General features: G+C 40.5%; 1 protein-coding gene across 1 annotated transcript in view; it reads left to right on the top strand.

Annotated features, from left to right (window-relative positions):
* The first annotated feature begins 689 nt into the window (after positions 1-689).
* The window catches only part of blmh (bleomycin hydrolase), a 93,261-nt gene continuing 69,199 nt past the window's right edge, over positions 690-24,751 (top strand). The window contains exons 1-6 of the mRNA XM_043718428.2: positions 690-849; positions 4,252-4,449; positions 11,975-12,084; positions 13,279-13,432; positions 17,234-17,322; positions 22,247-22,339. Of these exons, the coding sequence (XP_043574363.1) occupies positions 840-849; positions 4,252-4,449; positions 11,975-12,084; positions 13,279-13,432; positions 17,234-17,322; positions 22,247-22,339 (654 nt within the window). The 5' untranslated portion in view covers positions 690-839. The remainder of the gene's footprint in view (positions 850-4,251; positions 4,450-11,974; positions 12,085-13,278; positions 13,433-17,233; positions 17,323-22,246; positions 22,340-24,751) is intronic.

The following is a 24,751-nucleotide window of genomic DNA, read 5'->3' as shown; positions in this document are numbered from 1 at the left end:
TGCTACACTGGGTGTTAGGGAAGGAGCAGTGACGCTCAGTATGGATAACCTCCATAGCTTCATGCTTGTAGCTGCAGTTACAGTAATAGTCAGTCCGACTGGCGATGATGCAAATTGTTAATGTATTTATGAATGTGAGTCGAGTTCCAATTACTACTTTGTGGCCTTAGCTTTTCCTTTCCCCTCCTACTACCTGCACTGTGAAGGGTTGTTCCTGGTCGCCAGTGTTCGACCTAATACTCAGCTGGGTTTGAAATATGCTTTCCATGGAATGGAAATGATCCTTGGAAAATTTTGAAATTTTGGAAGCTCCAGTACATGCGAATGAATGGAAGTACTTTCCGCCCTTCCTATTATGGGAGTATCCTTCAAAAGCATTCAAAATGATCAAATAAATGCCTACTTTTTGTCGATTCTTGCAATTAGTTATGGATAAAGGTTTATTTGTGTTAAAGTAACACTGAATTGTTAAAGTTTTATGTTATCTCCCGCAGGCAAAGTGCATGCAGCCTCTACACAAACAGAATACATTCTGTCGTGAGGGTGTGCCACAGTGTTGGGTATTTTCAGTCTTTGCCATTTCAGCGAAATGATAGGAGCTCCATTTCCAAAGTAAAGGCGGTGTAGGTGGTCCCCACCCCGCAGTTAAATAGACTCCGGGGCTCAACCAGCTCCTGACAGATACCAGGCTGCACTCAAACCTCTCCAGTGCCTCAAGTTGTCTCAGTTTCCTGTTTCCGGTTATTCCTGTAAAACGCTGCAGCCGTTCGGACTCCTTAAAGTTGAGGAAATCAGCGTCTCCTGCAAGAAGGGATCTTTTGAGTTGCTCTCGTTATAGGATGCCGGCAGGTGAACCCCTTCTCCGAGCCCAAGTGGCAGTCCCTGTCCGCAGCCCGTCTGTGTTAGACAGCAGGAACTGAGGCACCCCTTTGTGTCATCCCTGATCCTGCTCCCTGTCTCTGTGTCTGTCTCTATCTCTGTGTGTGTCTCTATATGTGTGTCTGTCTGTGTGTGTGCGGAGATGTGCTTGTGTCAATGGCAGCTCCTGCTGCAAATGTTGCTTTCCTTTACCCCGGCAGACCGGCTGCTTCTGTTGCAAATGGAGCTCGGCAAATGCTGAGTCAGAATTAAGGCCTGCAGGCAGTAATAAGCATTTCTCAGACTTGTCGGGGGATACAGCATTTTCTTTGTATTGAATTCCCGGAGCACTGTTGCTTCTCGAACCTGCATCGCTCTCATTTTTTTTTTGCAACGGCCAGTGGCGTTAGCTTTCAAAGGGATAACGCTGGGGGGGAAGAGCAAAAAATTAGAGCACTAAAGAGAGGTGGGGGTATGGAACAAGTTAGTTTTCGGCAGTGCTTCCTTTCAGCTGGTCAATTTGCAACTCTGTTATCAGGGTCTTTTGAAGTTGGGAGGGGGAGTGGAAGTGTTCTGATCTGGGATCATCTGAGGACAGAAAGAATAGGAGCGAGGAACATTCTCTTTAGGATGTGGTTCTCCATGTGATGCATAATGGGTCAGACCAGATTTAGAATTAACAGCGAGGCAACAGCATTCAGTGCAGACGTGAGGAAGTTGCTTTCAATCAGCGACACTGTGAAGTTATGCTTGAACAGGAATCTCTGCGGGCCCGGTGTTCTGATACATTGAGAGTATGAAGGTGTTGTACACTCATAGATCTTGGCGTTCCGAGAGGTTTGAAAGAATCCCACTTTCAGAAACAAAATGCTGGAGCTTTCTTCAGACGTGTTTCCGAGATTTCCCCATGTGCTGTACCTGACTCGCTGAGTAATGAATGATGTGGGATTCTGGTTAGACATACTCGTTTCCAACTTTTAAGAATTTACCAGCTTCTCTTAATCCCTTAAATTTGTCAGAACAAGTTACAGCCTGCTTCTTCCCGTGCAAGCAAACATTTAACCGTGTGATAAATCTTAATTATTGCCAAGCAACGTCTGCAAACACTGAGAATAACTTCCGGATGTGTGGAGTTTGTTTCTTTTAATTTATAAAGTTTAGAGGTACTTTTCCTTTTTTTTTATCTGCTTCGTAATCCCATTTTTTTTTCCTTTTTTGTTCTCCGTATATAATTTGACATTGAATTAAATGTCGTAATATTAACTTTCTGCTCCAGACTGCAATGCATATTGATACTTTTGTCAGTCTGATCAGTTAAGGGGATAGACACTTGCATGCCTGTTTACACCTCATTGTAGGGAGTATCACATCAATCTCAAATCGCAGTGTTACAATCTGGTTGTCAAATGGCAATGCATGCTCGCAGTTTAACATTGGTGTAGTCCTTATAAACTATTATGTGACCTTTGAATAAAATAAAAATATATACTCGTAGCAACTAGTTTTTTTTAAAAAAAACTAGTTTACTTACCTCTTAATTCCCAGATATTCCTTGCACAACAATCTTAGTAATGAATTAATTATATAAAAAACTTTAATGTCTCATCATGCTACTTGATAAATAACTTTTTTTTTTGCAGTTGAATATTTCCAAACTATGACTGACTTATTATTAGATTACCTGAGATCATAGTGACCTGCTGGCCACGCTCTTCATATGATGTTTCAGATCATTTGATTTTGAGTCATTTATTTTGTTAGATGTAAAAATGTAGTCTAATAAAATTTGATATGTCTCCCGCACTTCCTTCCCCAACCATTGATCATTTCCAAAATGTGGAGGAATTCTCAGTGTGCTAAGAAATGCAGTCATTTGTTTATTTGGCTTTGCAGAAGACACCACCTTTCTATAGAATTCATGTCAGACACATGGACAATTGAATGTATTTATAGTGCACTGACAGATGAGTGTTGTCTTAGTGGGAGAGGCAGCACTGAGGCTACGTTTATGAATGTGCATCAACAGTTTGCAAGGCACTGTTCCTGATAAAGCAGTCCTGGGGGAGATTGTGGCCCAAGATAAGGCTATAGGGCTGATTCTGGAACCTTCTGTTTCCATCTAGCAACATTGCAAGCATTGCAAATTTTTCCTTTGTATATTGTGATGGTTCTTGTAAGGTGTTGCTCATTCCAAAATTTGTTGCTAATTAAATCCAAAGTTTTCTGACAACAAATATTTTTGTTTTATTTAGAACTAGGTATTTATTTTATAACTCTTGGGGTAGAGGAGTCCAGAACTACAGGGCATAGGTTTAACATGAGAGGGGAAATATTTAAAAGGGACCTTACGGGCAACCTTTTCATGCAGAGTGTGGTGCGTGTATGGAATGAGCTACCAGAGGAAATGATGGTGGGTGGTACAATTACAACATTTGAAAGGCATCTGGATTGGTATATGAATAGGAAGAGATTAGAGTTTAGATATGGGACAAGTGCTGGCAAATGGGACTAGATTAATTTAGGATAGTGTATCTGGTTGGCAAGGACGAGTTGGCCCGAAGGGTCAATTCCTGTGTTGTACATCTCTATGACTATAAAAAAACTTGAAACATCATGTGAAGTTTATGGTCAGCAGTAAGTCATTGCAGGTCACTGTGCTTTCAGGTGACCTAGCAATAAAAGGCAGACCCTGGAAATATATATCAGCTACATCATGAAAAAAAGTAGTCTATTGAGATGCTAATGAAAGATATTTACAAGTAAATGTAATTTTTTCAGTCATTTGGTACCAGCCTTTTTAAAATCTGAATGAATGGTTAAAGTTAAATCGGATCTAAATGTTGTTGCATTTGGTTATTATATGTGAGTTGTTAGAAGCTAGCTACAGTTGATCTATCTATAGATCCAAATACGTTCACATTGGGATAGAATTATGTCAGCATATAGTGGAAATTTTGGTACAGGTAGAAAATCTTACACAGGCAACCTCTTGATCCAAACTTCCAAATGTAAATTTATTTCAAAGAACCGTGATGAGATTTGAAATGTTAGCTCTGTTTCTCTCCCCACAGATGCTTCAAAACCTGTTGAATTTCTCAAGCACTTTGTTTCACAGTATGCCATCCTGGTAGACCTAGGTCTGTACTAAATGCTTAAAATTGCAAAAGAATTGCCCATCCATTTCAAGAAACTTAATCTGGTTTGCATCATTCCAAGATCCAAAACCATTGTGCAGTCTTAGCATGACATTCAGAGCATAGTTCCATGCTTGCTATAGTTAAGTGATAGAATATAACCAATAAATCCAATGCTTGTTAACTAGTGTTGGAAAGAACTTTATGCATTTTTCTGCAAGACATCTAACCTGACTGTCATTTTTGATACTTTTCATAGGTCTTTGTCCAGAGAAGTTGGTGGCTTTCACCAAAAACTTCAATGATGTGCCACATTATAACCTCGCGCAGAATATTGCAACCAGCGGTGATCTTTTGCAAGCTTACCTTCAGAGAAAAGTTGTTCAGGAAACATTGCAAGTGTTCAAACATGTCATTCCTGCTGAAGGAAAGCCAGTTACAAACCAGAAAAATACAGGTAACTATCATTTAATTAATTATTCTGCAATAGGTAGACACAGAGACCTGAACCTTTTACTTGGAATATTTAAGTTTATGTCCAATAAATGCTTTGTGATAATAATGAGTTGATATTTATTGTAAGTATATCCTAAATCATACTAATTATGCAACACAAGTATGCTGAGAAGTGGCAGATGGAGGTTAGTTCATATAAATGGGAGGTGCTCCATTTTGGGAAAGCAATCTTAGCAGGACATATAACTTAATGGTAAGGTCCTAGGGAGTGTTGCTGAACAAAGAGACCTTGGAGTGCAGGTTCATAGCTCCTTGAAAGTAGAGTCGCAGATAGATAAGATAGTGAAGAAGGTGTTTGGTATGCTTTCCTTTATTGGTCAGAGTATTGAGTACTGGAGTTGGGAGGTCATGTTGCGGCTGTACAGGACATTGGTTAGGCCACTGTTGGAATATTACGTGCAATTCTGGTCTCCTTCCTATCGGAAAGATGTTGTGAAACTTGAAAGGGTTCAGAAAAAATTTAAAAAGATGTTGCCAGGGTTAAAGGTTTTGAGCTCGAGGGAGAGGCTGAACAGGCTGGGGCTGTTTTCCCTGGAGCATCGGCGGCTGAGGATTGATCTCATAGAGGTTTACAAAATTGAGGGGCATGGATGGGATAAATAGACAAAGTCTTTTCCCTGGAGTGAGGGAGTCCAGAACTAGAGGGCATAGGTTTAGGGTGAGAGGGGAAAGATATAAAAGAGACCTAAGGGGCAACGTTTTCACGCAGAGGGTGGTACATGTGTGGAATGAGCTGCCAGAGGAAGTGTGGAAGCTGGTACAATTGCAACATTTAAAAGACATTTGGATGGGTATATAAATAGGAAGGGTTTGGAGGGATATGTGCCGAGTTCTGGCAGGTGAGACTAGATTGGGTTGGGATATCTGGTCGGCATGAACGGATTGGACCGAAGGGTCTGTTTCCGTGCTGTACATCTCTATGACTCTGATCCTACTTGTACTGCTGAACGTCTTTCCAACACTTGTAGATCTCTAGTTCCCTATTGCTGTTTACTGTCTGGGAAAGAATTCTAAAGTCAATATGTTGATTTTAAGTAACATAGACCTCCCCAGCCACTGACAAATGGTTCGCAATGAGTGCTGAAGTCAGCTGTGGCCTTGGTTTATATAAGTGTTCTGGGAGAAAAGATTATACCTCTGTGTCCAATGTTATCAAAAGGAGGTGTCTATATTTGCCAACTGCACCTAATGTGAGGTTCTTGACCTGGAAAGTTAACTTTTAGTTTCTGTCTGTAGTTACTGCTGGTATTTCCAGAATCTCCTGTTATTTCAGTATTTCAGCAGCATTTGACTTTTAATGTAAGAATGACTATTTGCCTCCTTTATGAAATATTCTTAAAATGTAGTGAACTCTGTTCAACCCCATCTGAATCTGGTACAAAATGCTTGTGCTGAAGCTGTACAGGGCTTTGTCACATCTTCAATTAGCTCAGCCTTCAACAATTTGTCATCTCTTAATATCCAGGCTTTTTTTTTCCTACAACCCCAAAAAAAATCAAGATATCAAGGAATATGGAGATAGTCTGGGAAAATGCTTTGTGGTAGAAGAGCAACCATGATCTGTTGAATGGCAGAGCAAGTTCAATGGGTCGAACGTTCCCCTGCACCCCCGGCTCTTTTTTTCCTATGTTCCCATTATTTTTAGCTTCAGTTGCAAATATTCTTGATGCTAAACACAAAACATTATTGTAACTTACTTAGGGAACTTGGCCTTTTTTTTTGAATCAGCGTGATTACAAACCTCCAGAGTCAATGCTCCAGTTGTAGGAATAAGGACAGGATTGTGTGAGGGGTGAAGCGTTTTGCAGATATTTCTATGTTTCCCTTTTTATTCAGTAATGGGATGTGGCCATTGCTGGCTGGGCAGCATTTATTATCCATCCCTAGTTGCTCTTGAGAAGATGATCGGATGCTGCCTTCTTGAACTGCTGCAGTCCATGTGCTGTTGTAGACCCATGCTATTGTGGAGGGAATTCCAGGATTTTGATCCAGCAACACTGAGGGGATGGTGATATATTTCCAGGTCAGGATGGTGACCAATAAAATGAGTAATTAGTAATTAATCTCAGTTCTGCCCACCAAAGCTATGCAAACTTGTGTTTGGTTAGTGAAAGCACAAGCAAGGTAGTGTCACTTCATTTGCTCTGGACTTGTGCAACACCTCTGTATGTTTACAGAAACAATGGAGAAAATGCGCAATAGGTTATAAAATGTGTACTCACAATGCGAGCTTTCATATATTAGAACGCCTTAACACTGGAAGTGACAAGGAAAGCATTGAGATCTTTAAGGGCTATGTTATGGCAGATAATAGAAGATAATCACATTGGTCAACAAGCTGATAATAAAGGCTGCAAACCTGTACACTCGCTGAGGAATTAAATGGGAGAGATTAGATAAAGTCTTTCCTACCGGATGATGAGATTGCAAAGTACAATGCCACATGCCATTGTTAGCACGGGGGCAATTAATATTTTTGAAAGGTAATTAACTGGAATATTCCAGGAAACTAGAAGTGTGCGAAATAGAGAGTTGATACTAAATGGTGCATGTGAAGAAAATAATGGTATAAATTTGATAGGTTATGAACTCTGTTTCTGTGGAGTTAGTATACTGTGACATCACATAGGAAGCAGTGGCCATTTTCATTCCCATGTCATTTTTCAGGTGATGGGGCTAATTGTAGCTCTGTTATTGTCATTTGAGAGCAGCTACCTCAACACATTTTGCTGGTCACACTGATTAGACTTCCTAAGCGATGGGAGGAGGGTGTTGGCTGAAAGTAGCCAATACAGTGGTTGGGCTACCATTTACTGCTATCTATTGGCACAATGTTTTCCTAACTGCCTTTCAGCAACTAATCTTGAGGTCTCTATTGGGTTTCATTTTATGGTGTGAGGTCATTTTAAGACTTCTGCTCAGGTGCTAGAGCATTGACGTCTTGTGATTTTTGATAAAGGGTAATAATTCATCAGCAAAGCTTTAATTTACCATTTAAGGATCACCTTGCATGCTGGTAGACAAATTAATAAGCGTCAGATCTAATGCTGACAATAATTCACTAAATTTGTTCTTCAAATCCAGCACTTTAACTTACCCGTCAATTTGAAGTTTTCACCATTAGTTACAGACAGTGTCGACAGGCAGGAGGCTGGAAGAACACAGCAAGCCAGGCAGCATCAAGAGGTGGAGAAGTCAACATTTCAGGTGTAACCCTTCTTCAGCACTGGGGGAGGGTGTGGGGGGAGCTGCAGATAAAAGGAGTATGGGGGTGGAGTGTTGAAGCGGGAATAGGTGAAGACAGGTCGATGGTATGACCTGGTCGGTCATTGGGAGGAATGAATCCGATTGGTGGAAGGGAGGGGGAGAGGCTAGGAAGGGAGTCGGAAAATGAGAAGGGAATTTGAAGTTGAAGAACTCAATATTGAGTCCTCCGGGCTACAGGCTGCCCAGGCAGAAGATGAGGTGGTGTTCCTCTAATTTGCGGTGTGCTTCATTGTAGCAATGGAGCACACCTCCAGTTCTGAAAAAGGATTACACCTGAAACATTGGCATCTCCATCTCCTGATGCTGCCTGGCTTACTGTTCTTCCAGTCTCCTGTCTGTCTATTTTGGATTCCAGCATCTGCAGTTTTTTTGTCCCTAACCCAGTTACAGACAATGAGCATTTACTAATTGAATCACTTGGTTGAATGGTATATGTTTTGTTAAAACTGATTTTAATTACCCAAGTTACAGCTCATCAGAATTTGTTATTTGAGATTTTTGTATTAGAAATGCTCAGCAAACATATTGTCTGTGTGGATTTAGCCTTTTACCCTGTTATCTCAACATAGGGACTGGCCTGTGATTTTCTGTCTCTAACCTTAGTCACTGTGATGACTACGGTAGCCATGTTCATGTTGGCATTGTTCAAATCGAAGTTCCACTTCAAGCATTATCCTTATGCTGGGCACACATTATGCCAAACAGGCGAGTGAAGCTTGAAGGATTTTGAGTTACCTGAACTTGTTGCCTTGTCAAGTCCTTAAAAAGCAAAGATCCTATGGCAGCACTCATAGCTTTTCTGAGGATGTGACATTGTGGATTATGAGCAGAAAAGTTTGCTATGTGATCTGTGTGAATCAGCTAAAGTGTCTCATGAACTTGTTATGCATGTGAGTCCGTCAGGAATGCACTTTGGGTTATTTGAAGAATGAGACAGGTATTCACCACTGAAATAAGGGAGTGAAATCTGCTAGCGCTTTTGTTTCTCAGATAGTAAACTAACAGCTCACGGGGGTGAATACTCTCTATAAAGTTACAGAACACAAAAGACTTGTTCAATTGATTCTTCTCCCTCCCCAAATTGAATGCAATAACATTTTTAATAAGGGTCAGTTACAACTTATGGGACTGTTATGGACCGTATCAGAACCTCCCAAAATATACAAAGAAGGTAGCCTCGACCCTAACTTTTTTCTTATTTTAAAGACAAACATGAAGTGTCTGTTCCCGATGCGATGTGACTGGTCAAACTACTCTGTTAAGCAAACCACAATTTATGTAGTTAAAATACAACCAAAGAAAGGAATTTAGAATAACTTAACTCTGTTGGAAACTTAAGAGAATAATAGATATATACTAACTAACTGTGCCAATGTAATAACATCCTGTAAACACACCTCTTGGCCAAAAAAATGGAAAATTCAGAGTCCCATTCTCACTTGCAATTCTGCAATCTAGGAAGAAGAAACATCAAGGGAAAATTCAGAGAGAGTAGCAGCTAGGAGACATTCACTGAAGCTCCCGATATCTTCTGTTGGTATGTGAGAGCTGGCCACACCCAGGCTGCTTCCATTGCTCCATCTTTTTTAAAAAAAACCGTACGCAAGACCTCAGAAGCTGTTTAGTTTCTTAGAGAAACTAAAGTTGTCTCTGCCCTACAACCTGTCTTCAAAAGAAACTAGGACAAAATAACTTCTTGAAAACCTCAGTATTGTCACAAATAAAAAGTACAGTAGTGAAATGGATCTGAGATTTGCTGAGTGACAGGAAGGTGGTCAGTGAATGGTGTATGACTGGAGGAAGGTCGATAGTGAAGTTCCTCAAGGTTGGTGTTTTAATCTTACTGATGTCGATACCCAGTTTACACCATTTCAAAACTTGTGAATGATATGAAATTTGGAAGCAATGTGAACAGTGAGGAAGATGGTGTAGAACTTCAAAAGAACATTGGATAGGTTGGCAGAGTGGGCAAGCAAGTGCAGATAAAATTTAATGCAAAGACTTGTGAAGAACATGGCAAAACAATTTTTTTATAAAAGTGATACGGTTCTAAAGAGGGTTCAGGAATAGAATGACCTAGGTATGAGTACATAAGTCATTAAATATGGCTGAGTATGATTATAAAGCAAACTGTATCCTATTTTAAGAAGGGCATGTAGTACAAATGCAAGGCGGTTAAGTTGACTTTGTATGGAACTTTGGCTTGGCCTCTTGGCAGATTGTGCAGTTTCCAGCACTACATTTTCTTTAAAGATGACAAGACACTTGGGAATGTCCAGAAAGGAGTCACAAGAAGTTTCATTGAGACAGATTGGAGAAGTGTTTATACAGAAAGCGATTGGAATCTTGAAATCATTCCCTGAGAGCATGTCTGAAGCAGGTTCATTCAAGGCAATTGGCTATGTCTGAAAGTCGAAGAGGAACCGTCCTTGGTGGGATGAAGGGCTCTATGGTCAGCTTGGGGGTACCGCCACCGGTCAGTCAGGGAGTTCATCTGACTCCAGTTCAGTGAGTTTGCCACATTCAGTCAGGGGCTTAGTCTCACCAGAGTCTGGGGATCTGTGCCCTTGCCATCTGAGGATTGGGCCATGGTCAATCTTGCAAGCCAAGTGCTACCAGACCAGAACGATAGGAAGGTCATTTGGGGTGCTTTGGAGGCATCAACCTGGATGAACATTTTTTTCTTGCAGTGAGACTGAGAGGAATTGATTATGATGGAAAAGGACTGAAGAGCAGTTTTTGGTGATGCATGAGCAGGAGAGATGGGGAATTGTCCCCAGTGAGAGTGTGGGAAATGCAGATGGCAGGTAGGGTTAGTAGTTTAATGAAGAGTACATGATGCATACAATAGTGAGAGTTGTCGGTTTTGAGCCTTGATGGGATGTGTGAGCAGTGGCACACCTGAAGTGAGTGATAGCCCTGTGAGGGAGAGGTAGCAGAGAGAAGATGAGATTTAGATTACTTACAGTGTGGAAACAGGCCCTTCGGCCCAACAAGTCCACACCGACCCGCCGAAGCGCAACCCACCCATACCCCTACATTTACCCCTTTAACCTAACACTACGGGCAATTTAGCATGGCCAATTCACCTGACCCGCACATCTTTGGACTGTGGGAGGAAACCGGAGCACCCGGAGGAAACCCACGCAGACACTGGGAGAATGTGCAAACTCCACACAGTCAGTCGCCTGAGTCGGGAATTGAACCCGGGTCTCAGGCACTGTGAGGCAGCAGTGCTAACCACTGTGCCACCGTGCCGCCCCTAGTAGGATCTTCCGACACTAGTCAGAATCCTTAACCAACAGGGACACAGCGTTGATTCGAGCCACTGTCTGGCTGCAGACAGTGTGTGTGGCCTCCTGTGACAGTCAGTAGGAAAATGATTGTCATCCTCTACACCATACCGTCCACCAGAGATCCAGCTCCCTCTCCATGAAACAAAGTCCAGGTTTTCCTTTCCAAGCCCTATCCTTGGCAATAATGGTCAAGCACTGCAGTGCACAGGCCAGCTCCTGACTTGCAACATTGGAAGTGGTGTGCAGTTTGTTTTTAACATAATATTAACATGGTGCTCACCACGGGGTCCTGGCAATGGTGAGCACTTGCACCTTCTACTCATAAAGCACATCTGATTCCATAAGGAGGCACTGAAGAGTCCAACTGCATAATTAATGAGGTGAGTCGTGGAAGTATAAGGTTGCTGTGAGTCACAGCCACCCAGGCTCCATGAATCTCACTCAACAAAATACCTCAGCCCAAAATGGGAAATTTCCGGCTGATTTTTCTTTTGACTTAGTGTCATGTTCTGCAATATCTCTTGGATGATACAGCAATTCCTTTTTTTTTGTTAGATTTTAGAGCTTTATATATTTTTTGAATTTTAAAAAAAATGCTCTGTCAGTTTAACTCAACTTTACCTGATTGAAGAGGTCAACATGTGATTCATACTGATAGCTCTTTGAAACCACCCACCCAGACATGGGCATGAATGGTTTGGGGATGGGTTTCCCTTTGAATTCTATCCTCGCTCCCTTTCTGAAAAAGCAGAGTTGTTGATTGACACTTTCCTGTCTTTGATAAATAAAATATAACCCATCTGAGTATGGATGTTCACACTGATCAATTTTTCATTGTTTTCCTCACTCTTCATCCTCCATTATTCTGCAAGATTCTGATTATTCCTATTAACCTTTTTTTAGGGCGGTGTTGGATTTTCTCTTGCCTCAATGTGATGCGGCTTCCATTGATGAAGAAATTTAACATTGAAGAGTTTGAGTTCAGTCAATCCTACTTGTTCTTCTGGGATAAGGTACCCTAAAAATCATTGTATCCGTAAAATGTATCTAATGTTTTTAGTGAAATGCTTTGGAAAGAGGCAATATAATCTTGTGTAATTTGTGTAGTGTATTGTTTACATCCCTAGAATCAGTATAAAGTAACCATGAAGATATGACAAGTGATATGTGGAAGCTCACTGACTTGTCTTTTTTTTAAATGTTTAACTATCTATTTAATGTTAAACCTTGCAAGTGCTTGAGAATAAAGAAGTACCCCGATGCAAATTTTTCAGATACGTTACAGTGATATCAAGTTAAGATTACAATTTAGGTTCTTTGATTTTATGCTGTACGTATTTACACAAAATCCTTCAAAAAATTTGTAATTCTCGCAAATTATTCTATAAACTCTGGGGTCCTCAATTTTAAACCTTTTTTCTTCTGTCTGTCTCGGGGTTTGAATTATGTGTCAGAGTATCATTTACCATTTAAAATTCTGTAGGTTTATTTATGAACTGTTGTTTTTGTTTTGGGTGGTATCACATTCCTGCAGAGATTTTGCACGTTGTACAACTGCTAATTTTTGCATGCTTTAGAGAATCCATGCAAAGATTTACATGAGTTGGTGTAGGGAGTCTAGGTGGTTTGGTAACATGTGATTTTGCACATGTACTACAGCCTGAAGAATGATGGTAGAAGCTTCAACTTGCTGTCTACCACATTCTGAGCTGGTGCTATCTAGCCTCTGGGAAACAGTACAGTGAAAGTAGGAGTCAAGTGAGTGCACAACAGATAAGGAAGGTTTGAGGTAGTGTATCTTAGATTAGATTACTTACAGTGTGGAAACAGGCCCTTCGGCCCAACAAGTCCGCACTGACACGCCGAAGCGCAACCCACCTAGACCCATTCCCCTTCATTTACCCCATCACCTAACACTACGGGCAATTTAGCATGGTCAATTCACCTAACCTGCACATCTTTGGACTGTGGGAAGAAACCGGAGCATCGGCAGAAACCCATGCAGACACAGGGAGAATGTGCAAACTCCACACAGTCAGTCGCCTGAGGCGGGAATTGAACTGGGTCTCTGGCGCTGTGAGGCAGCAGTGCTAACCACTGTGCCACCGTGCTGCCCACTATAGTGATATTCTTGGCCATTGTAAAAACCTGTGATGTTGAGCCATTGCAGCAATTTTGAACATAAGTAAATATTTCCTTCTTCACAGATTGAGCGTTGCTACTACTTCTTGAATGCATTCATTGAGGTTGCTCAGAGGACCGGTGAGAAGGAAGAACCTTTCGATGGTAGACTTTTGCAATATTTGCTAATGCATCCTACAAATGATGGAGGCCAGTGGGATATGCTTGTCAACCTCATTGGTAAGGCCCATTTTATTTTTCTTGTTTTTAAAACTGAAGTAATTATTATCTTGTAATAGGACAGAGGCTCCTCAACCTCAGCAATAAATGACTTGCACTTTAGACTTGATCGTTTAACTGCAGTAAGACCTATAATAACATATTACTAAGGGGAACAGGCAGGGTTGGTAGAGAGCATCTAGTTCTGAAATTTGGGAATTCTAGGACTGGAGACATAGACTGCAAACTAGAACCAGACCTTTTCTGGAGTAAATCGTTTTTTAAAACTTCCACATTTAAGTGGCAATAGAAATTTGGAATTCTCTTCTGCAATCATCAATTCATGCTAGATCAGTTCTTGAGAACTGAATGGTAGATTTTTGCTTGCCAACAATGTTTATGGTCATGGAACATATATGAAGTTGGGTCCCAGATTAACACTGGTTGGCTGAAGGGGAAAAGTGGCCAACTGATGTCCCTATAAGTTGCTGAACACGGGAGCTGATATTGACTCAGTAAGGGAACTCTGGGATTTGGGTCAACAGGCAACTGATTGCTTCAGTGTAATTTTTTAAGGAAATGTACATTGAAATTATCTGCACTGAGAGCCAAGGAGCAAAATATTGTATAGGCTGAAAATCTAAAAGAAAAGCAGAAAATGCTGGATGTGCTCAGCAAATCATAAAAAATTAATATTTCAGGTTTGTGCATCTGCACATAGTAGAGAAGTGAAAGAATGATTGATTGAATTTAGAGAAAAAGGAAAAAAAAACTTTTTAAACTTTTTTTTAAAAAAATCTCCAAGAATGGGACTCCACACTTGTAATGGTCAACATAATTGACATTGAACATTGACAGCAGTAATTAATGTTTATCAAATTGTTAACAATGGACAAGACTTGACTTTCTGTGACAATCTTTGAGGAGAAAGTGAGGTCTGCAGATGCTGGAGATCAGAGCTGAAAATGTGTTGCTGGAAAAGCGCAGCAGGTCAGGCAGCATCCAGGGAACAGGAGAATCGACGTTTCGGGCATAAGCCCTTCTTCAGGAATGAGGAAAGTTTGTCCAGCAGGCTAAGATAAAAGGTAGGGAAGAGGGACTTGGGGGAGGGGCGTCGGAAATGTGATAGGTGGAAAGAAGTCAAGGTGAGGGTGATAGGTCAGACTGGGGTGGGGGACAAGTTTACTTTATATCCACTACACAAATACAGCAACCTTATGCAATTTACTGCAAGTCAGTGTGAATCAGATATTTTTGCAAGAATAGTGTTGTCTTAACAATGGTGTGGCTCAGCTGCAACAACAACTTTTAGATTTCCATGTTGACTTGTGCATTTGTTCCTCATCCAAAGTTGCTGTGGCATTTGCATGTAAATAATGTTGAAGGCCATTTACCCGGTGTTTACTTAGTCAGCAAATTACACATTGCATTTCCTTGATAACACATGTAATGAGATTGGAGAAGGCAACAGTATTTTCTCACGCATTTTTACATTTTTATAGTTTCATTTCTCATCTCTTTGCCAAAAGCTCTTGTGTGTGATCTTGTTAAGTATTGACTTGGACCTATGGAATGCAAGAGTGCTGACATTGCAAGATGTCCTCTGTTTGTTATATCTGCTGTACAGATGGTACAATAACGAGATTTGTTAGGATGGCTACAGGATACGAGACAACAAGGTCATGTGTTCAGAAATGTTAAGACTGCACTCAAAGACCATGCAATCTTCAGAATGATGTAAGTCTGGCAAACAGTAGGTTAGAAAACTGTCCTTTCATTCTGGCTATGTGTCAGGATGCAACCTGGACTTGCAGAGCTAAAGTTGTCCCTCTGCTTACCTTGGAGGTTCTCTTTTAAATCAATTTGAGCAAACTCAACTTGGTTCTTACTGACCAGAGATGAAAAATCTTATTGTGTGAATTTAACTATTAATGGTCTGTATCAGAAAGCATAGTGGTATTAATGCTGGACTAATAATCTAGCAATCTAAGTAATGTTCTGAGGACTGGGGATCAAATCCAACAATATCAGATGGTAGAATATGATTTCAATAAAAATCTGGAATTAACAATCAAAGATGTGTAGGTCAGGTGAATTGGCTGTGCGAAATTGCCCATAGTGTTAGTGTTGAAGAAAACTCTCGAGACTCAAACCTTGAGAACTGATTAGTTTATTACATGATATATCATGGGGAATTTACCGTCCTAACTGTGGCTCAGTGTTATTCTGAAGTACATCAGGATACCACAGGATTATATAGAGAAAGCAGATAGGAGCTGATCTTTGATTACACAGTTTGGTATGCTTACAAGTTGGTACTAAATTAGAGGTTAGTCATTAAGGTCAAAACTAAAGCCCTATTGTGCATTCCACAAGTGGACAGAACAAATGGTATCACCATTTGTTCTAGTTACACAGATTGCTAACACTAAGCAGAGGTGTCCCTAATTAGCAGAATGAATGTGAAGTGGGAATAACTTGTGAAGGAAGTGGGACTAATTGACAAGTCTGTGTCAGCTTGGCTGGTTCTACAACCTGCACTGATCATTCATCAAAGGGAGGAAACACTATCTTGACACCTTAGGAAGATAAGGCCTACCTTTCACATTACCTCATACTAAGGAATGCACAGCCAGCAAAGTCCTGGGGACACAAAATGGCTTCTCAGCCCGATTAGGAAAATAGCTTCCAGGCAAACCATGTTAACTTTTTCCCAACAGTTAGGCACGTTAGTCAGAGGAAATGGGGTCTGGGTGGGTTACTCTTTGGAGGGTCGGTGTGGACTTGTTGGGCCGAAGGGCCTGTTTCCACACTGTAGGGAATCTAATCTAATCTAAAGAGTCTTTCAGATCTTTAGGTGCTACAGAGGAAGGTGTAAAAAGGTTGGTGATGTAGCATTATTAGTTAAGGAGTCAATTACTATTGTAAGACAATATGATATCTTGGAAAGGTCCTCAAACAAGGCTTGGTGGGTAGAACTTAGGAATGTTAAGAAGATAGTTACTTTCCTGGGTATGTATTATAGACTTCCCAAAGAGTCGATGGGAAATAGAGGAGCAAATACATTGTTTGTGTGTGTATAAGAGTAATAATTGGGTAAAGATGCAGGGGATTTTGATTTTCCCAACCTAAATTGGCATAGTCATAGTGTTAAGGGTTTAGAGGGGGTGGATTTCTTGAAATGTATCTGGGGAGTGTTTTGTATCAATACTTAGAGGCCACAGCAATGGATGGCACAGTGCTGGAAGGGGTTCTGAGGAAAGAAGTTCAGTGTAGCAGTGGGGGAACATTTTAACAATAGTGACCACAACATTATATGGTTCAAATTTGTTCTGGACGAGGAAAAAGATGGCCTGAAGAAGATGGATTTGGATTTGGGAAGGCAGATTTCATTAAAATAAAGCCGGATCTGGCCACACTAGACTGGGAGCAGCTTCTTATGGGCAGGTCTACAGCAGAGCAATGGGGGGGCATTCAAAAAGAAGCGTACAGGTCCAATAATTGTCCTTTTAAAGGGCAAATGTAAGAGCAATAAGTTCAGAGAACTCTGGATGTCCAGGACAATTCAGGAATGGATGAAAAAAAAGAGCAGGGATTTTAGCAAGTCCAAAGTGAGCATTTCAGCTGTGGCCTTAGAGGGGTACAGGAAGTACAGGAGGGAATTTAAGAAAGCAACTAGAGCCAAAAGAGAAAGGACTTGTGAACAGGATTTTGAACTTCTTGAAGTGAAAAGAGCAAGCAAAACTGATACAGGAAGCTTCTTATTTCGAACCAAACCTATTTCAAGATTATTAAAAAAAACTTTTCATCTCTGCCTTGTAGAAAAATATGGAGTCATGCCTAAGAAGTGTTTTCCTGAATCGTACAGTTCAGAAGCAAGCAAGGCCATGAATGATGTTCTGAATCACAAGGTATGAATAAGTTAAAGTGATTGCTGAAATATAGTCAGACTGGTTTTCTAGCATTTTCTTTTACAAATTGCATTCCAAACAGAAATCTTGGGGCATTGTACAAATGTCTGAGACTGAGAGCAGAAAACTGAGAACAGGTGAAGTTTTCCTCTTGCGAACATAAAACTTCAAATTATCATGTTGCAGAAAGTCTTATCTCAAGAGGGGAAAGTATTCGGAGGATTGTCTAATTACAGTTAGAGAGGAGATTAAAGAACAAACTGCAGAGAAATGATTACTATTTTAGTATGACCCAATTGGAAAAGACCAGAAGGGTGTAGGAAGGCATTGGAAGAGGAGACCTTAGAGGAACTGAATGGCCTACTCTATTCATCATGTTCTTAAATGGACATCAGAAGAAATGCAGAGATCACCTGAATCTTATTTAGATTAGATTAGCTTAGATTAAAATCTGATTCCCTACAGTATGGAAACAGGCCCTTCGGCCCAACAAGACCATACCGACCCTCTAAAGAATAGCCCATCCAGACCCATTCCCCTACCCTATATTTACCACTGACTAACGCACCTAACACTATGGGCAATTTAGCATGACCAGTTCACTTGACCTGCACATTTTTGGACTGTGGGAGGAAATTGGAGCACCTGGAGGAAACCCACATAGACATGGGAAGAACATGCAAACTCTACACTGACAGTCTAGTTTCTCCTCCTGGGTACAGATGGTGCTATTTTTGTTTCAGAGTCAGTAGTCTCCAGGTTCAAGGCCCACTCCAGTGCTAGAGCACATTAAATCAAAGCCAATACTCCAGTGGGGTACTCTAGAAGAGCTGAGATGTTAAAACAGAACCTCATCTGCCCTTAGAACCTGCTCCCTCATTCAATCAGATTATGGCTGATCTGATAATCTTCAACTCTTCTTTCCTGTCTTTACCCTATATCCTTTGATTCTCATACTATTTACAAACCTATCAATTGCAGGCTTGAATATACTTTAGATTAGATTACTTAGTGTGGAAACAGGCCCTTCGGCCCAACAAGTCCACACCGACCCGCCGAAGCGTATAGCACCCAGACCCACACTCCTACATTTACCTCTTCACCTAACACTACGGACAATTTAGCATGGTCAATTCACCTAACCTGCACATTTTTGGATTGTGGGAGGAAACCGGAGCACCCGGAGGAAACCCACGCAGACACTGGGAGAATGTGCAAACTCCACACACAGAGTCGCCTGAGGCGGGAATTGAACCCGGGTCTCTGGCGCTGTGAGGCAGCAGTGCTAACCACTGTGCCACCGTGCCGCCCACTTAAAAACCCAGCCTTGGTAAAAGTGCTACAGACTCTCAATTCTTTATCAACTGGTCTTAAATGGCTGACCTTTTACTCTGAGATTCTGACCCCTGATTCCAGACTCTCTCTCAACAGGCAACAACCTCTCAACATCTATCTGTCAAGTCTCCTGAGAATCTTGCATTTCAATAAAGCTGTCTCTCATTCTTCTAAACTCTGAGTACAAGTCCAACCTACTCCATCTGTCCTAAGTAAATTCCTCCACACACAAAATCAACCTCGTGAATCTTTTCTGGACTGCCTTCAATGTCAGTATATCTCTGTTTGGATAAGGAGACTAAAACTATTCCAGCTGTGCTCTAACTGGTGCCTGGTATAGATTTAGTAAAACTTCAATATTTTCCATCCCTCATTCCTTTGAAATAAAGGCCGACATTACATTTGCTTTCCTATTGCCTGCTGAACTTGTATGCTAGTTATTTGAAACTTATGCATAAGGACTCCCAAATCCCTCTGTGCTGCAGGTTTCTGGACACTTTCTCCACTTCAATAATATTCAGCTCTTCTATTCTTCTTGCCAAAGTGCATAACCTCACGTTTTTCTCACAGTATATTCCAACTGCCAGATATTTTCCCACTCATTTCACCTCACATCGACTCTTTGTACCATCCTCACTACTTGCCTTCCCACCTAATTTTTGCCATTCACGTTCACTTCCACCATCCAAGTCACAGTAAACAATTGTTGTTCCATCTCCCGTGGCACTCCACGAGTTACAGGTTGCCATCCTAAAAATACAACCCTTAATCCAACACTGTCTTCTGTTACTTAGCTAACCCTCTACCTATGCTAAATATATTATCCTTAACACCATCTAATTTAGTAGCTTTGTGTGTGAAACCTTATCAAACATCTTTTGGAAATCCATATATATTGCAACTATTGGTTCCCATTTATCTATCCTTCTATTCCTTCCCCAAAAAATTCTAATTTGTCATGCTTGATTTCCCCTTCAAGAAGAAGCCACATTGACTCTACTTGATTGTTTTAATGTATCTCTCAATGCTGTGCTTTTAAATAGATTTAAATCTATTTGTAATAGATTCTCACAAATTCCCCATGACAGCTATTAAGCTAACTGGCCCATTTTTTTGTCCCTCTCCTTTTTTAGATAACATTGGCAGTTTTCCAATTATCATGACTTTCCCAGGATGCTTGAAAGATTACAGTTCATTGCTCTCTCTGTAGCTACTTACAGATTTATAGAACATCGCGCCATACAGCATGGAAACAGACCCTTCTATCCAACTACTCCATGCCGACTATGTTCCCAAACCAAACTAGTTCCACCTGGCTGTGTCTGGCCCATATCCCAACAAACCTTTCCTATTCATGTACTTATCCAAAAGTCTTTTAAATGTTGTAACTGGAGAGGAATAGCACAAAACATTGTAGCTTAACATAGTTAGTTGTAAATGCCAATTGATTAAGAAATATAAATTTCTAAATTAATAGGATACAACCCATTAAATTCAGGGAGTTATTGGTCTTTCAAACTCAATGGTTTCCCTAGAAGATTTTCTCGAGTGATAGTTATTGTATTTATTTCTTTCCCCTCTGCGTCACAGTATTTAACTCTTGAATGTTTAGTAATTTTGAAATGCTGTTTTGTATTCTCTAATATGAAAACTGATGCAAAGTATTTATTCAACTTTTCTACCATTTCCTGGTTCCCCATTTTCATTTTGAGTGTCTTTCACATGCCTGGGGCCTGTTTCACTTTAGCTTCTCTTCCTTGTTATATATTTAAAGAAGCTCTTACTATCTGTTTCATATAATTTGCTAAACTGTCTTTGTGGTTTAATTTCCCCCTTTATAATTTCTTTTCTCATGTGTTGTTTTTTAACACTTTCCCAATCATCTGGTTTACCCCCTAATCTTTGCCACAATGTATTTTGTTCTTTGAATTTGATATTGTCCTTTAACTTTCTTACTTAACCATGGTTGGCTTATCCCCTGCCTACTTCCTCACTGGGATATATCTTTGCTGTGCATCATGAGCTATTTTCTTCGATCTCTGTCTGCCATTGTTCTTCGTCCAGCTGCTAAACCCTTTTCCCACTCCATTGCAGCCAACTCTGCTCTCATTCCTTTGTAATTAATCTTATTTATGTTTAACACAGTTGTTTCCAACCTACGTTCCTCACTCTCCAACTGAATGCTAAATTCTGCCACGTCCTGGTCTCTTAACTAGGGGATCTTTTACTTGGAGATCATATGTTAAATGTGCCTCACTACACATTACAAGATTCAAATTAAAGTGATCCCTGTCTGGATTCACAGCATGTTGTTCTAGGAAAATACCTGTGATACACTCAATGAATTTTTCCTTGTAGCTACCTTTTTGAATTTGATATTTCCAATCTCCATGACAATTACAATCACCCATGATTGACCTACTGCCTGTTTTTTGCATGCCCTCCTATTCTCTTTCAGGATGACTACTGTTAAGGGGCCTATAGACTACTGTCACAAGTGTCTACTTCCCTTTGTCATTTTGTACCTCCATCCAGATGGATTCTAGATATTTTGATCCAAGATAATTTCTTGCTGTTCTTCTATCTCATATTAGCAAGGTGTAATTCTGTATTTCTGTCCTGCTTGTCCTTTTGAAAGGCCCCCTTACCCCTGATTTTCTTTTAACCAGATGTGAACAGGAGGTGTAAGACTTAACCATTAATCCCAATTTGTGCCACTAATTGTTAATTTTGTTCCAAATATCATGTGCAGTTCAGTAAAGGGCCATTAATTTGCCTTTCACCATTTTACCCCGTTGAAGATTAGATTAGATTACTTAGTGTGGAAACAGGCACTTCAGCCCAACAAGTCCACACCGACCCGCCGAAGAGCCACCCACCCACCAGACCCATTCCCCTACATTTACTCCTTCGCCTAACACTACGGGCAATTTAGCATGGCCAATTCACCTAACCTGCACATTTTTGGACTGTGGGAGGAAACCGGAGCACCCAGAGGAAACCCACACAGACACTGGGAAAATGTGCAAACTCCACACAGACAGTTGCCTGAGGTGGGAATTGAACCTGGGTCTCTGGCGCTGTGAGGCAGCAATGCTAGCCACCGTGTTGCCCACAACCTATATACTTTTTTTTTCCATGTTTGTCTACTCTGTCCTTTCTGGTTGCACTGTGGGTTTCATTGAGTTAAAAGCTGGTCTGCAATGCCCCCATATCCTCTTGTCTTTTAAGCCTATGTACTCCCTCTCGAGACCCTTCAGTTTAGCTGAAGCCTGTTGCGACAATGCTGGTTATTCGATTTTTCCAGGATGCTGGTCCCATCATTGTTCAAGTAAAGCCCATCCCCTGGAACAGCTCCCTTCCACCCCAATACTGGAGCCAGTCCCTCATGAACGGAAACCCATTCATCCCACCCTGATCTTTGAGCCACACATTTAACTCTTAGATTTTTATTTACCCTGTACCAGTTTCCAGGCTCAGGTTGTAATGATTATTGCTGTAGCACCTGCTCTATCGTTTGGCTGCTAGTTTCATCAGGACATTACCTCCTTTTAAATTACACTGTTTCATTTCCTTTTCCGGTGGCCAGCTACGGGAGTACTGTTACCGTCTCAGAAAAATGGTGAAAAATGGATCATCTGATGAGGAGCTCTCTGCTGAAAAGGACAATATGATTGAAGAGGTGAGCTTCTCTTGATAAATATGTTGAATTTCCTTTCACTTATTTTGAACGTATGACTTTGAAGCAAATTTAGGGCAACATGTAGAAGAAAAGAATGTGACATTGCTGCTGTAGATCTGACCTACAGCAAGCAATATTGGATATCATCCAATGCTGTATGGATTCCAGTGATTCAAGAAGAAATTCACCACCACCTATGTGAGGGCAAATAGTGAGGGCAGCTATATTTATAACATTATCATATGAATAATGTTTTTTAAGATGTGGTCTTCCACAGCTGTTATCCACCATGTGTTGGAATCCATTCCACAGCTTAATGTTGAGAAAGAATCAGTTACTAACTAATGGTGACAAAGCCTACCGTTTTTGTGAAGTGATATCATAATTTGTTGGATACGCCACCATTCAAGATGTGTATGAGTAAACTTTATGTAAATATTGTGCTTCGTCTAATTCTTGGATTTGCCTTGTTCCTGTACCTGTTGAATTTGTGCGTCAATCAGCACAATGGTAGGCAATATATTAATGAATTATTAGGTGTTACTGTATAAATTTGTGTAAATGTTGAAATTTTTGAGACTAGTCTTTGAGGCTGAATTCATGAGGCATGTCTTAACACTGGTAAAGTTTTGCTTTTGTGGGATTGATATGTAAACTTGATGTAGGCCCAAAATTGAATATTACAATGGAATAAAACAAAAGCAACCCTATCCCCATAACACCACATTGCCCATGGCTAATCCACTTAGCCTGCACATTCGTAGACAATATGGGCACCTTTGCACGACCAATCCACTAATCTGCACATTTTTGGACTGTGGGAGGAAACTGGAGCACCCAGTGGAAACCCATGTAGACACGGGGAGAATGTGCAAATTCCTCAGTTGCCCAAGGTGGAAATTGAACCCGGGTCCCTGGTGCTGTGAGGCAGTAAATGAGCAACTGTGCCACCCTCAAGCCTGTCTTGAGCAAGCATGACCACTCCTTTCTAAAATTTCTCTTTGGCGATGTTTTACACTTGAATATCAACATCAACTTTAATTTTGTGCCTTTTTCCTTACAGTATGGAACAACTGTTCTCCTGTAGCTTCTTACAGGTAGTTGTCTCTACAATGATGGCTTTCTCACCAATCAGAGTACAGTCTTGTTTCCTGGCATGCTACAGCTCATTGATATTTTATCCAATTTTCAATGTTGGCCAACAATATGTACGTAGTTAGCGTTGGCTAATAAAGCGGTGGAATTTGATAATTTTCTTGTTGAGTTCAGGTGACAGCTTGTATGGGAGTTTTTTGTTCCTGACAGAACTAAATTGCAGCATTCCGCAGCGCCAAGCACCGGCTTTGAATTCTTTTCTTTTGCCTCTTTAAGGTGTAGAATCCGTTGGCTCCAAGGAGATAGATTTTGCCAATGTATGTTGACAGACTCCGCCGCTTTTTCAGATGAGGCTGCTAGCATTTTGCTGCACAGTTATACTTCCCCAATTTTAAGTAGGTTTTTATTTTCTGGGACAAGGTGCATAACATGCATCCAGATGTGAAGTCACTTAATATAGACAGGAGTTTTACAGAGAATGAGGACTGATACTGTACTGCATATGTATTTGGAATACACAGCCAACCAAGAACATGAACAGAATCTGGTGATGCATTTAAATAGATTTGAATAAGTATCAGGATAAAGTGGGGTCATATCTTTTCAGCTAGTTATTTCTCTTATATATTAATGGAAACTCAATAGGCAATGATATGAATTGCTTTATATGCTGTAGCTTTCAAAGAGGCCAGTAGGTGGCACAGTGAGATAAATAATATCAATATCTGTCAACATATTGTGTTGAAATGCTAAATGAGAGACTTCATGTAGAAATAGGGTAATGGTCTGTAATGATTTAATCCTCTTTCAACATTTATAGGACATGGAGCTAAAGTGTAGGCAAATTGCATTTTGATACAAATGGGCTATTTGAATGAATGGTAGAGGAAGCTCCAGGGGCCCACCTATATCTACATTTTGGTTCCTATAACTGTTATTTTTGTGAACTGCCCCAGATGCTTCAGCTGTACTATGTGATGTATTTTCTTTACCTAATTAAGCAAAGAAGGTCCAACATGGTGAGTGGAAAAAGAATGTTGTACTTGATGCAGTGAGAAAAAAACCTATGAATGAAGAACGATCATGACTTCAAACCAATGTTGTGCATATTTGTAAATGTAGCTGTACAATTCGCAGCCTGTTGTGTGTAGCAAACATTGAATCTTTCATACAGTATGACTGCAACAAGTGAGGTTTATCAGTCCAGATTACTTTCACTAAATAGTATGTATATGTCATTGGAATACATTATGTAGGTATTACAGGTATTTACTGTTTCTTTTGATTCTAACTTACAGACTGAGTTCCAAAAGCTGG

This window comes from Chiloscyllium plagiosum, unplaced genomic scaffold (assembly GCF_037043375.1).
Source record: "Chiloscyllium plagiosum isolate Xiang-an unplaced genomic scaffold, Cpla_swu_hap1 HiC_scaffold_31, whole genome shotgun sequence".
NCBI lineage: Eukaryota > Metazoa > Chordata > Chondrichthyes > Orectolobiformes > Hemiscylliidae > Chiloscyllium > Chiloscyllium plagiosum.
Note: the sequence above shows the minus strand (reverse complement) of the source record. Positions and strands in the feature narration are given on the sequence as shown.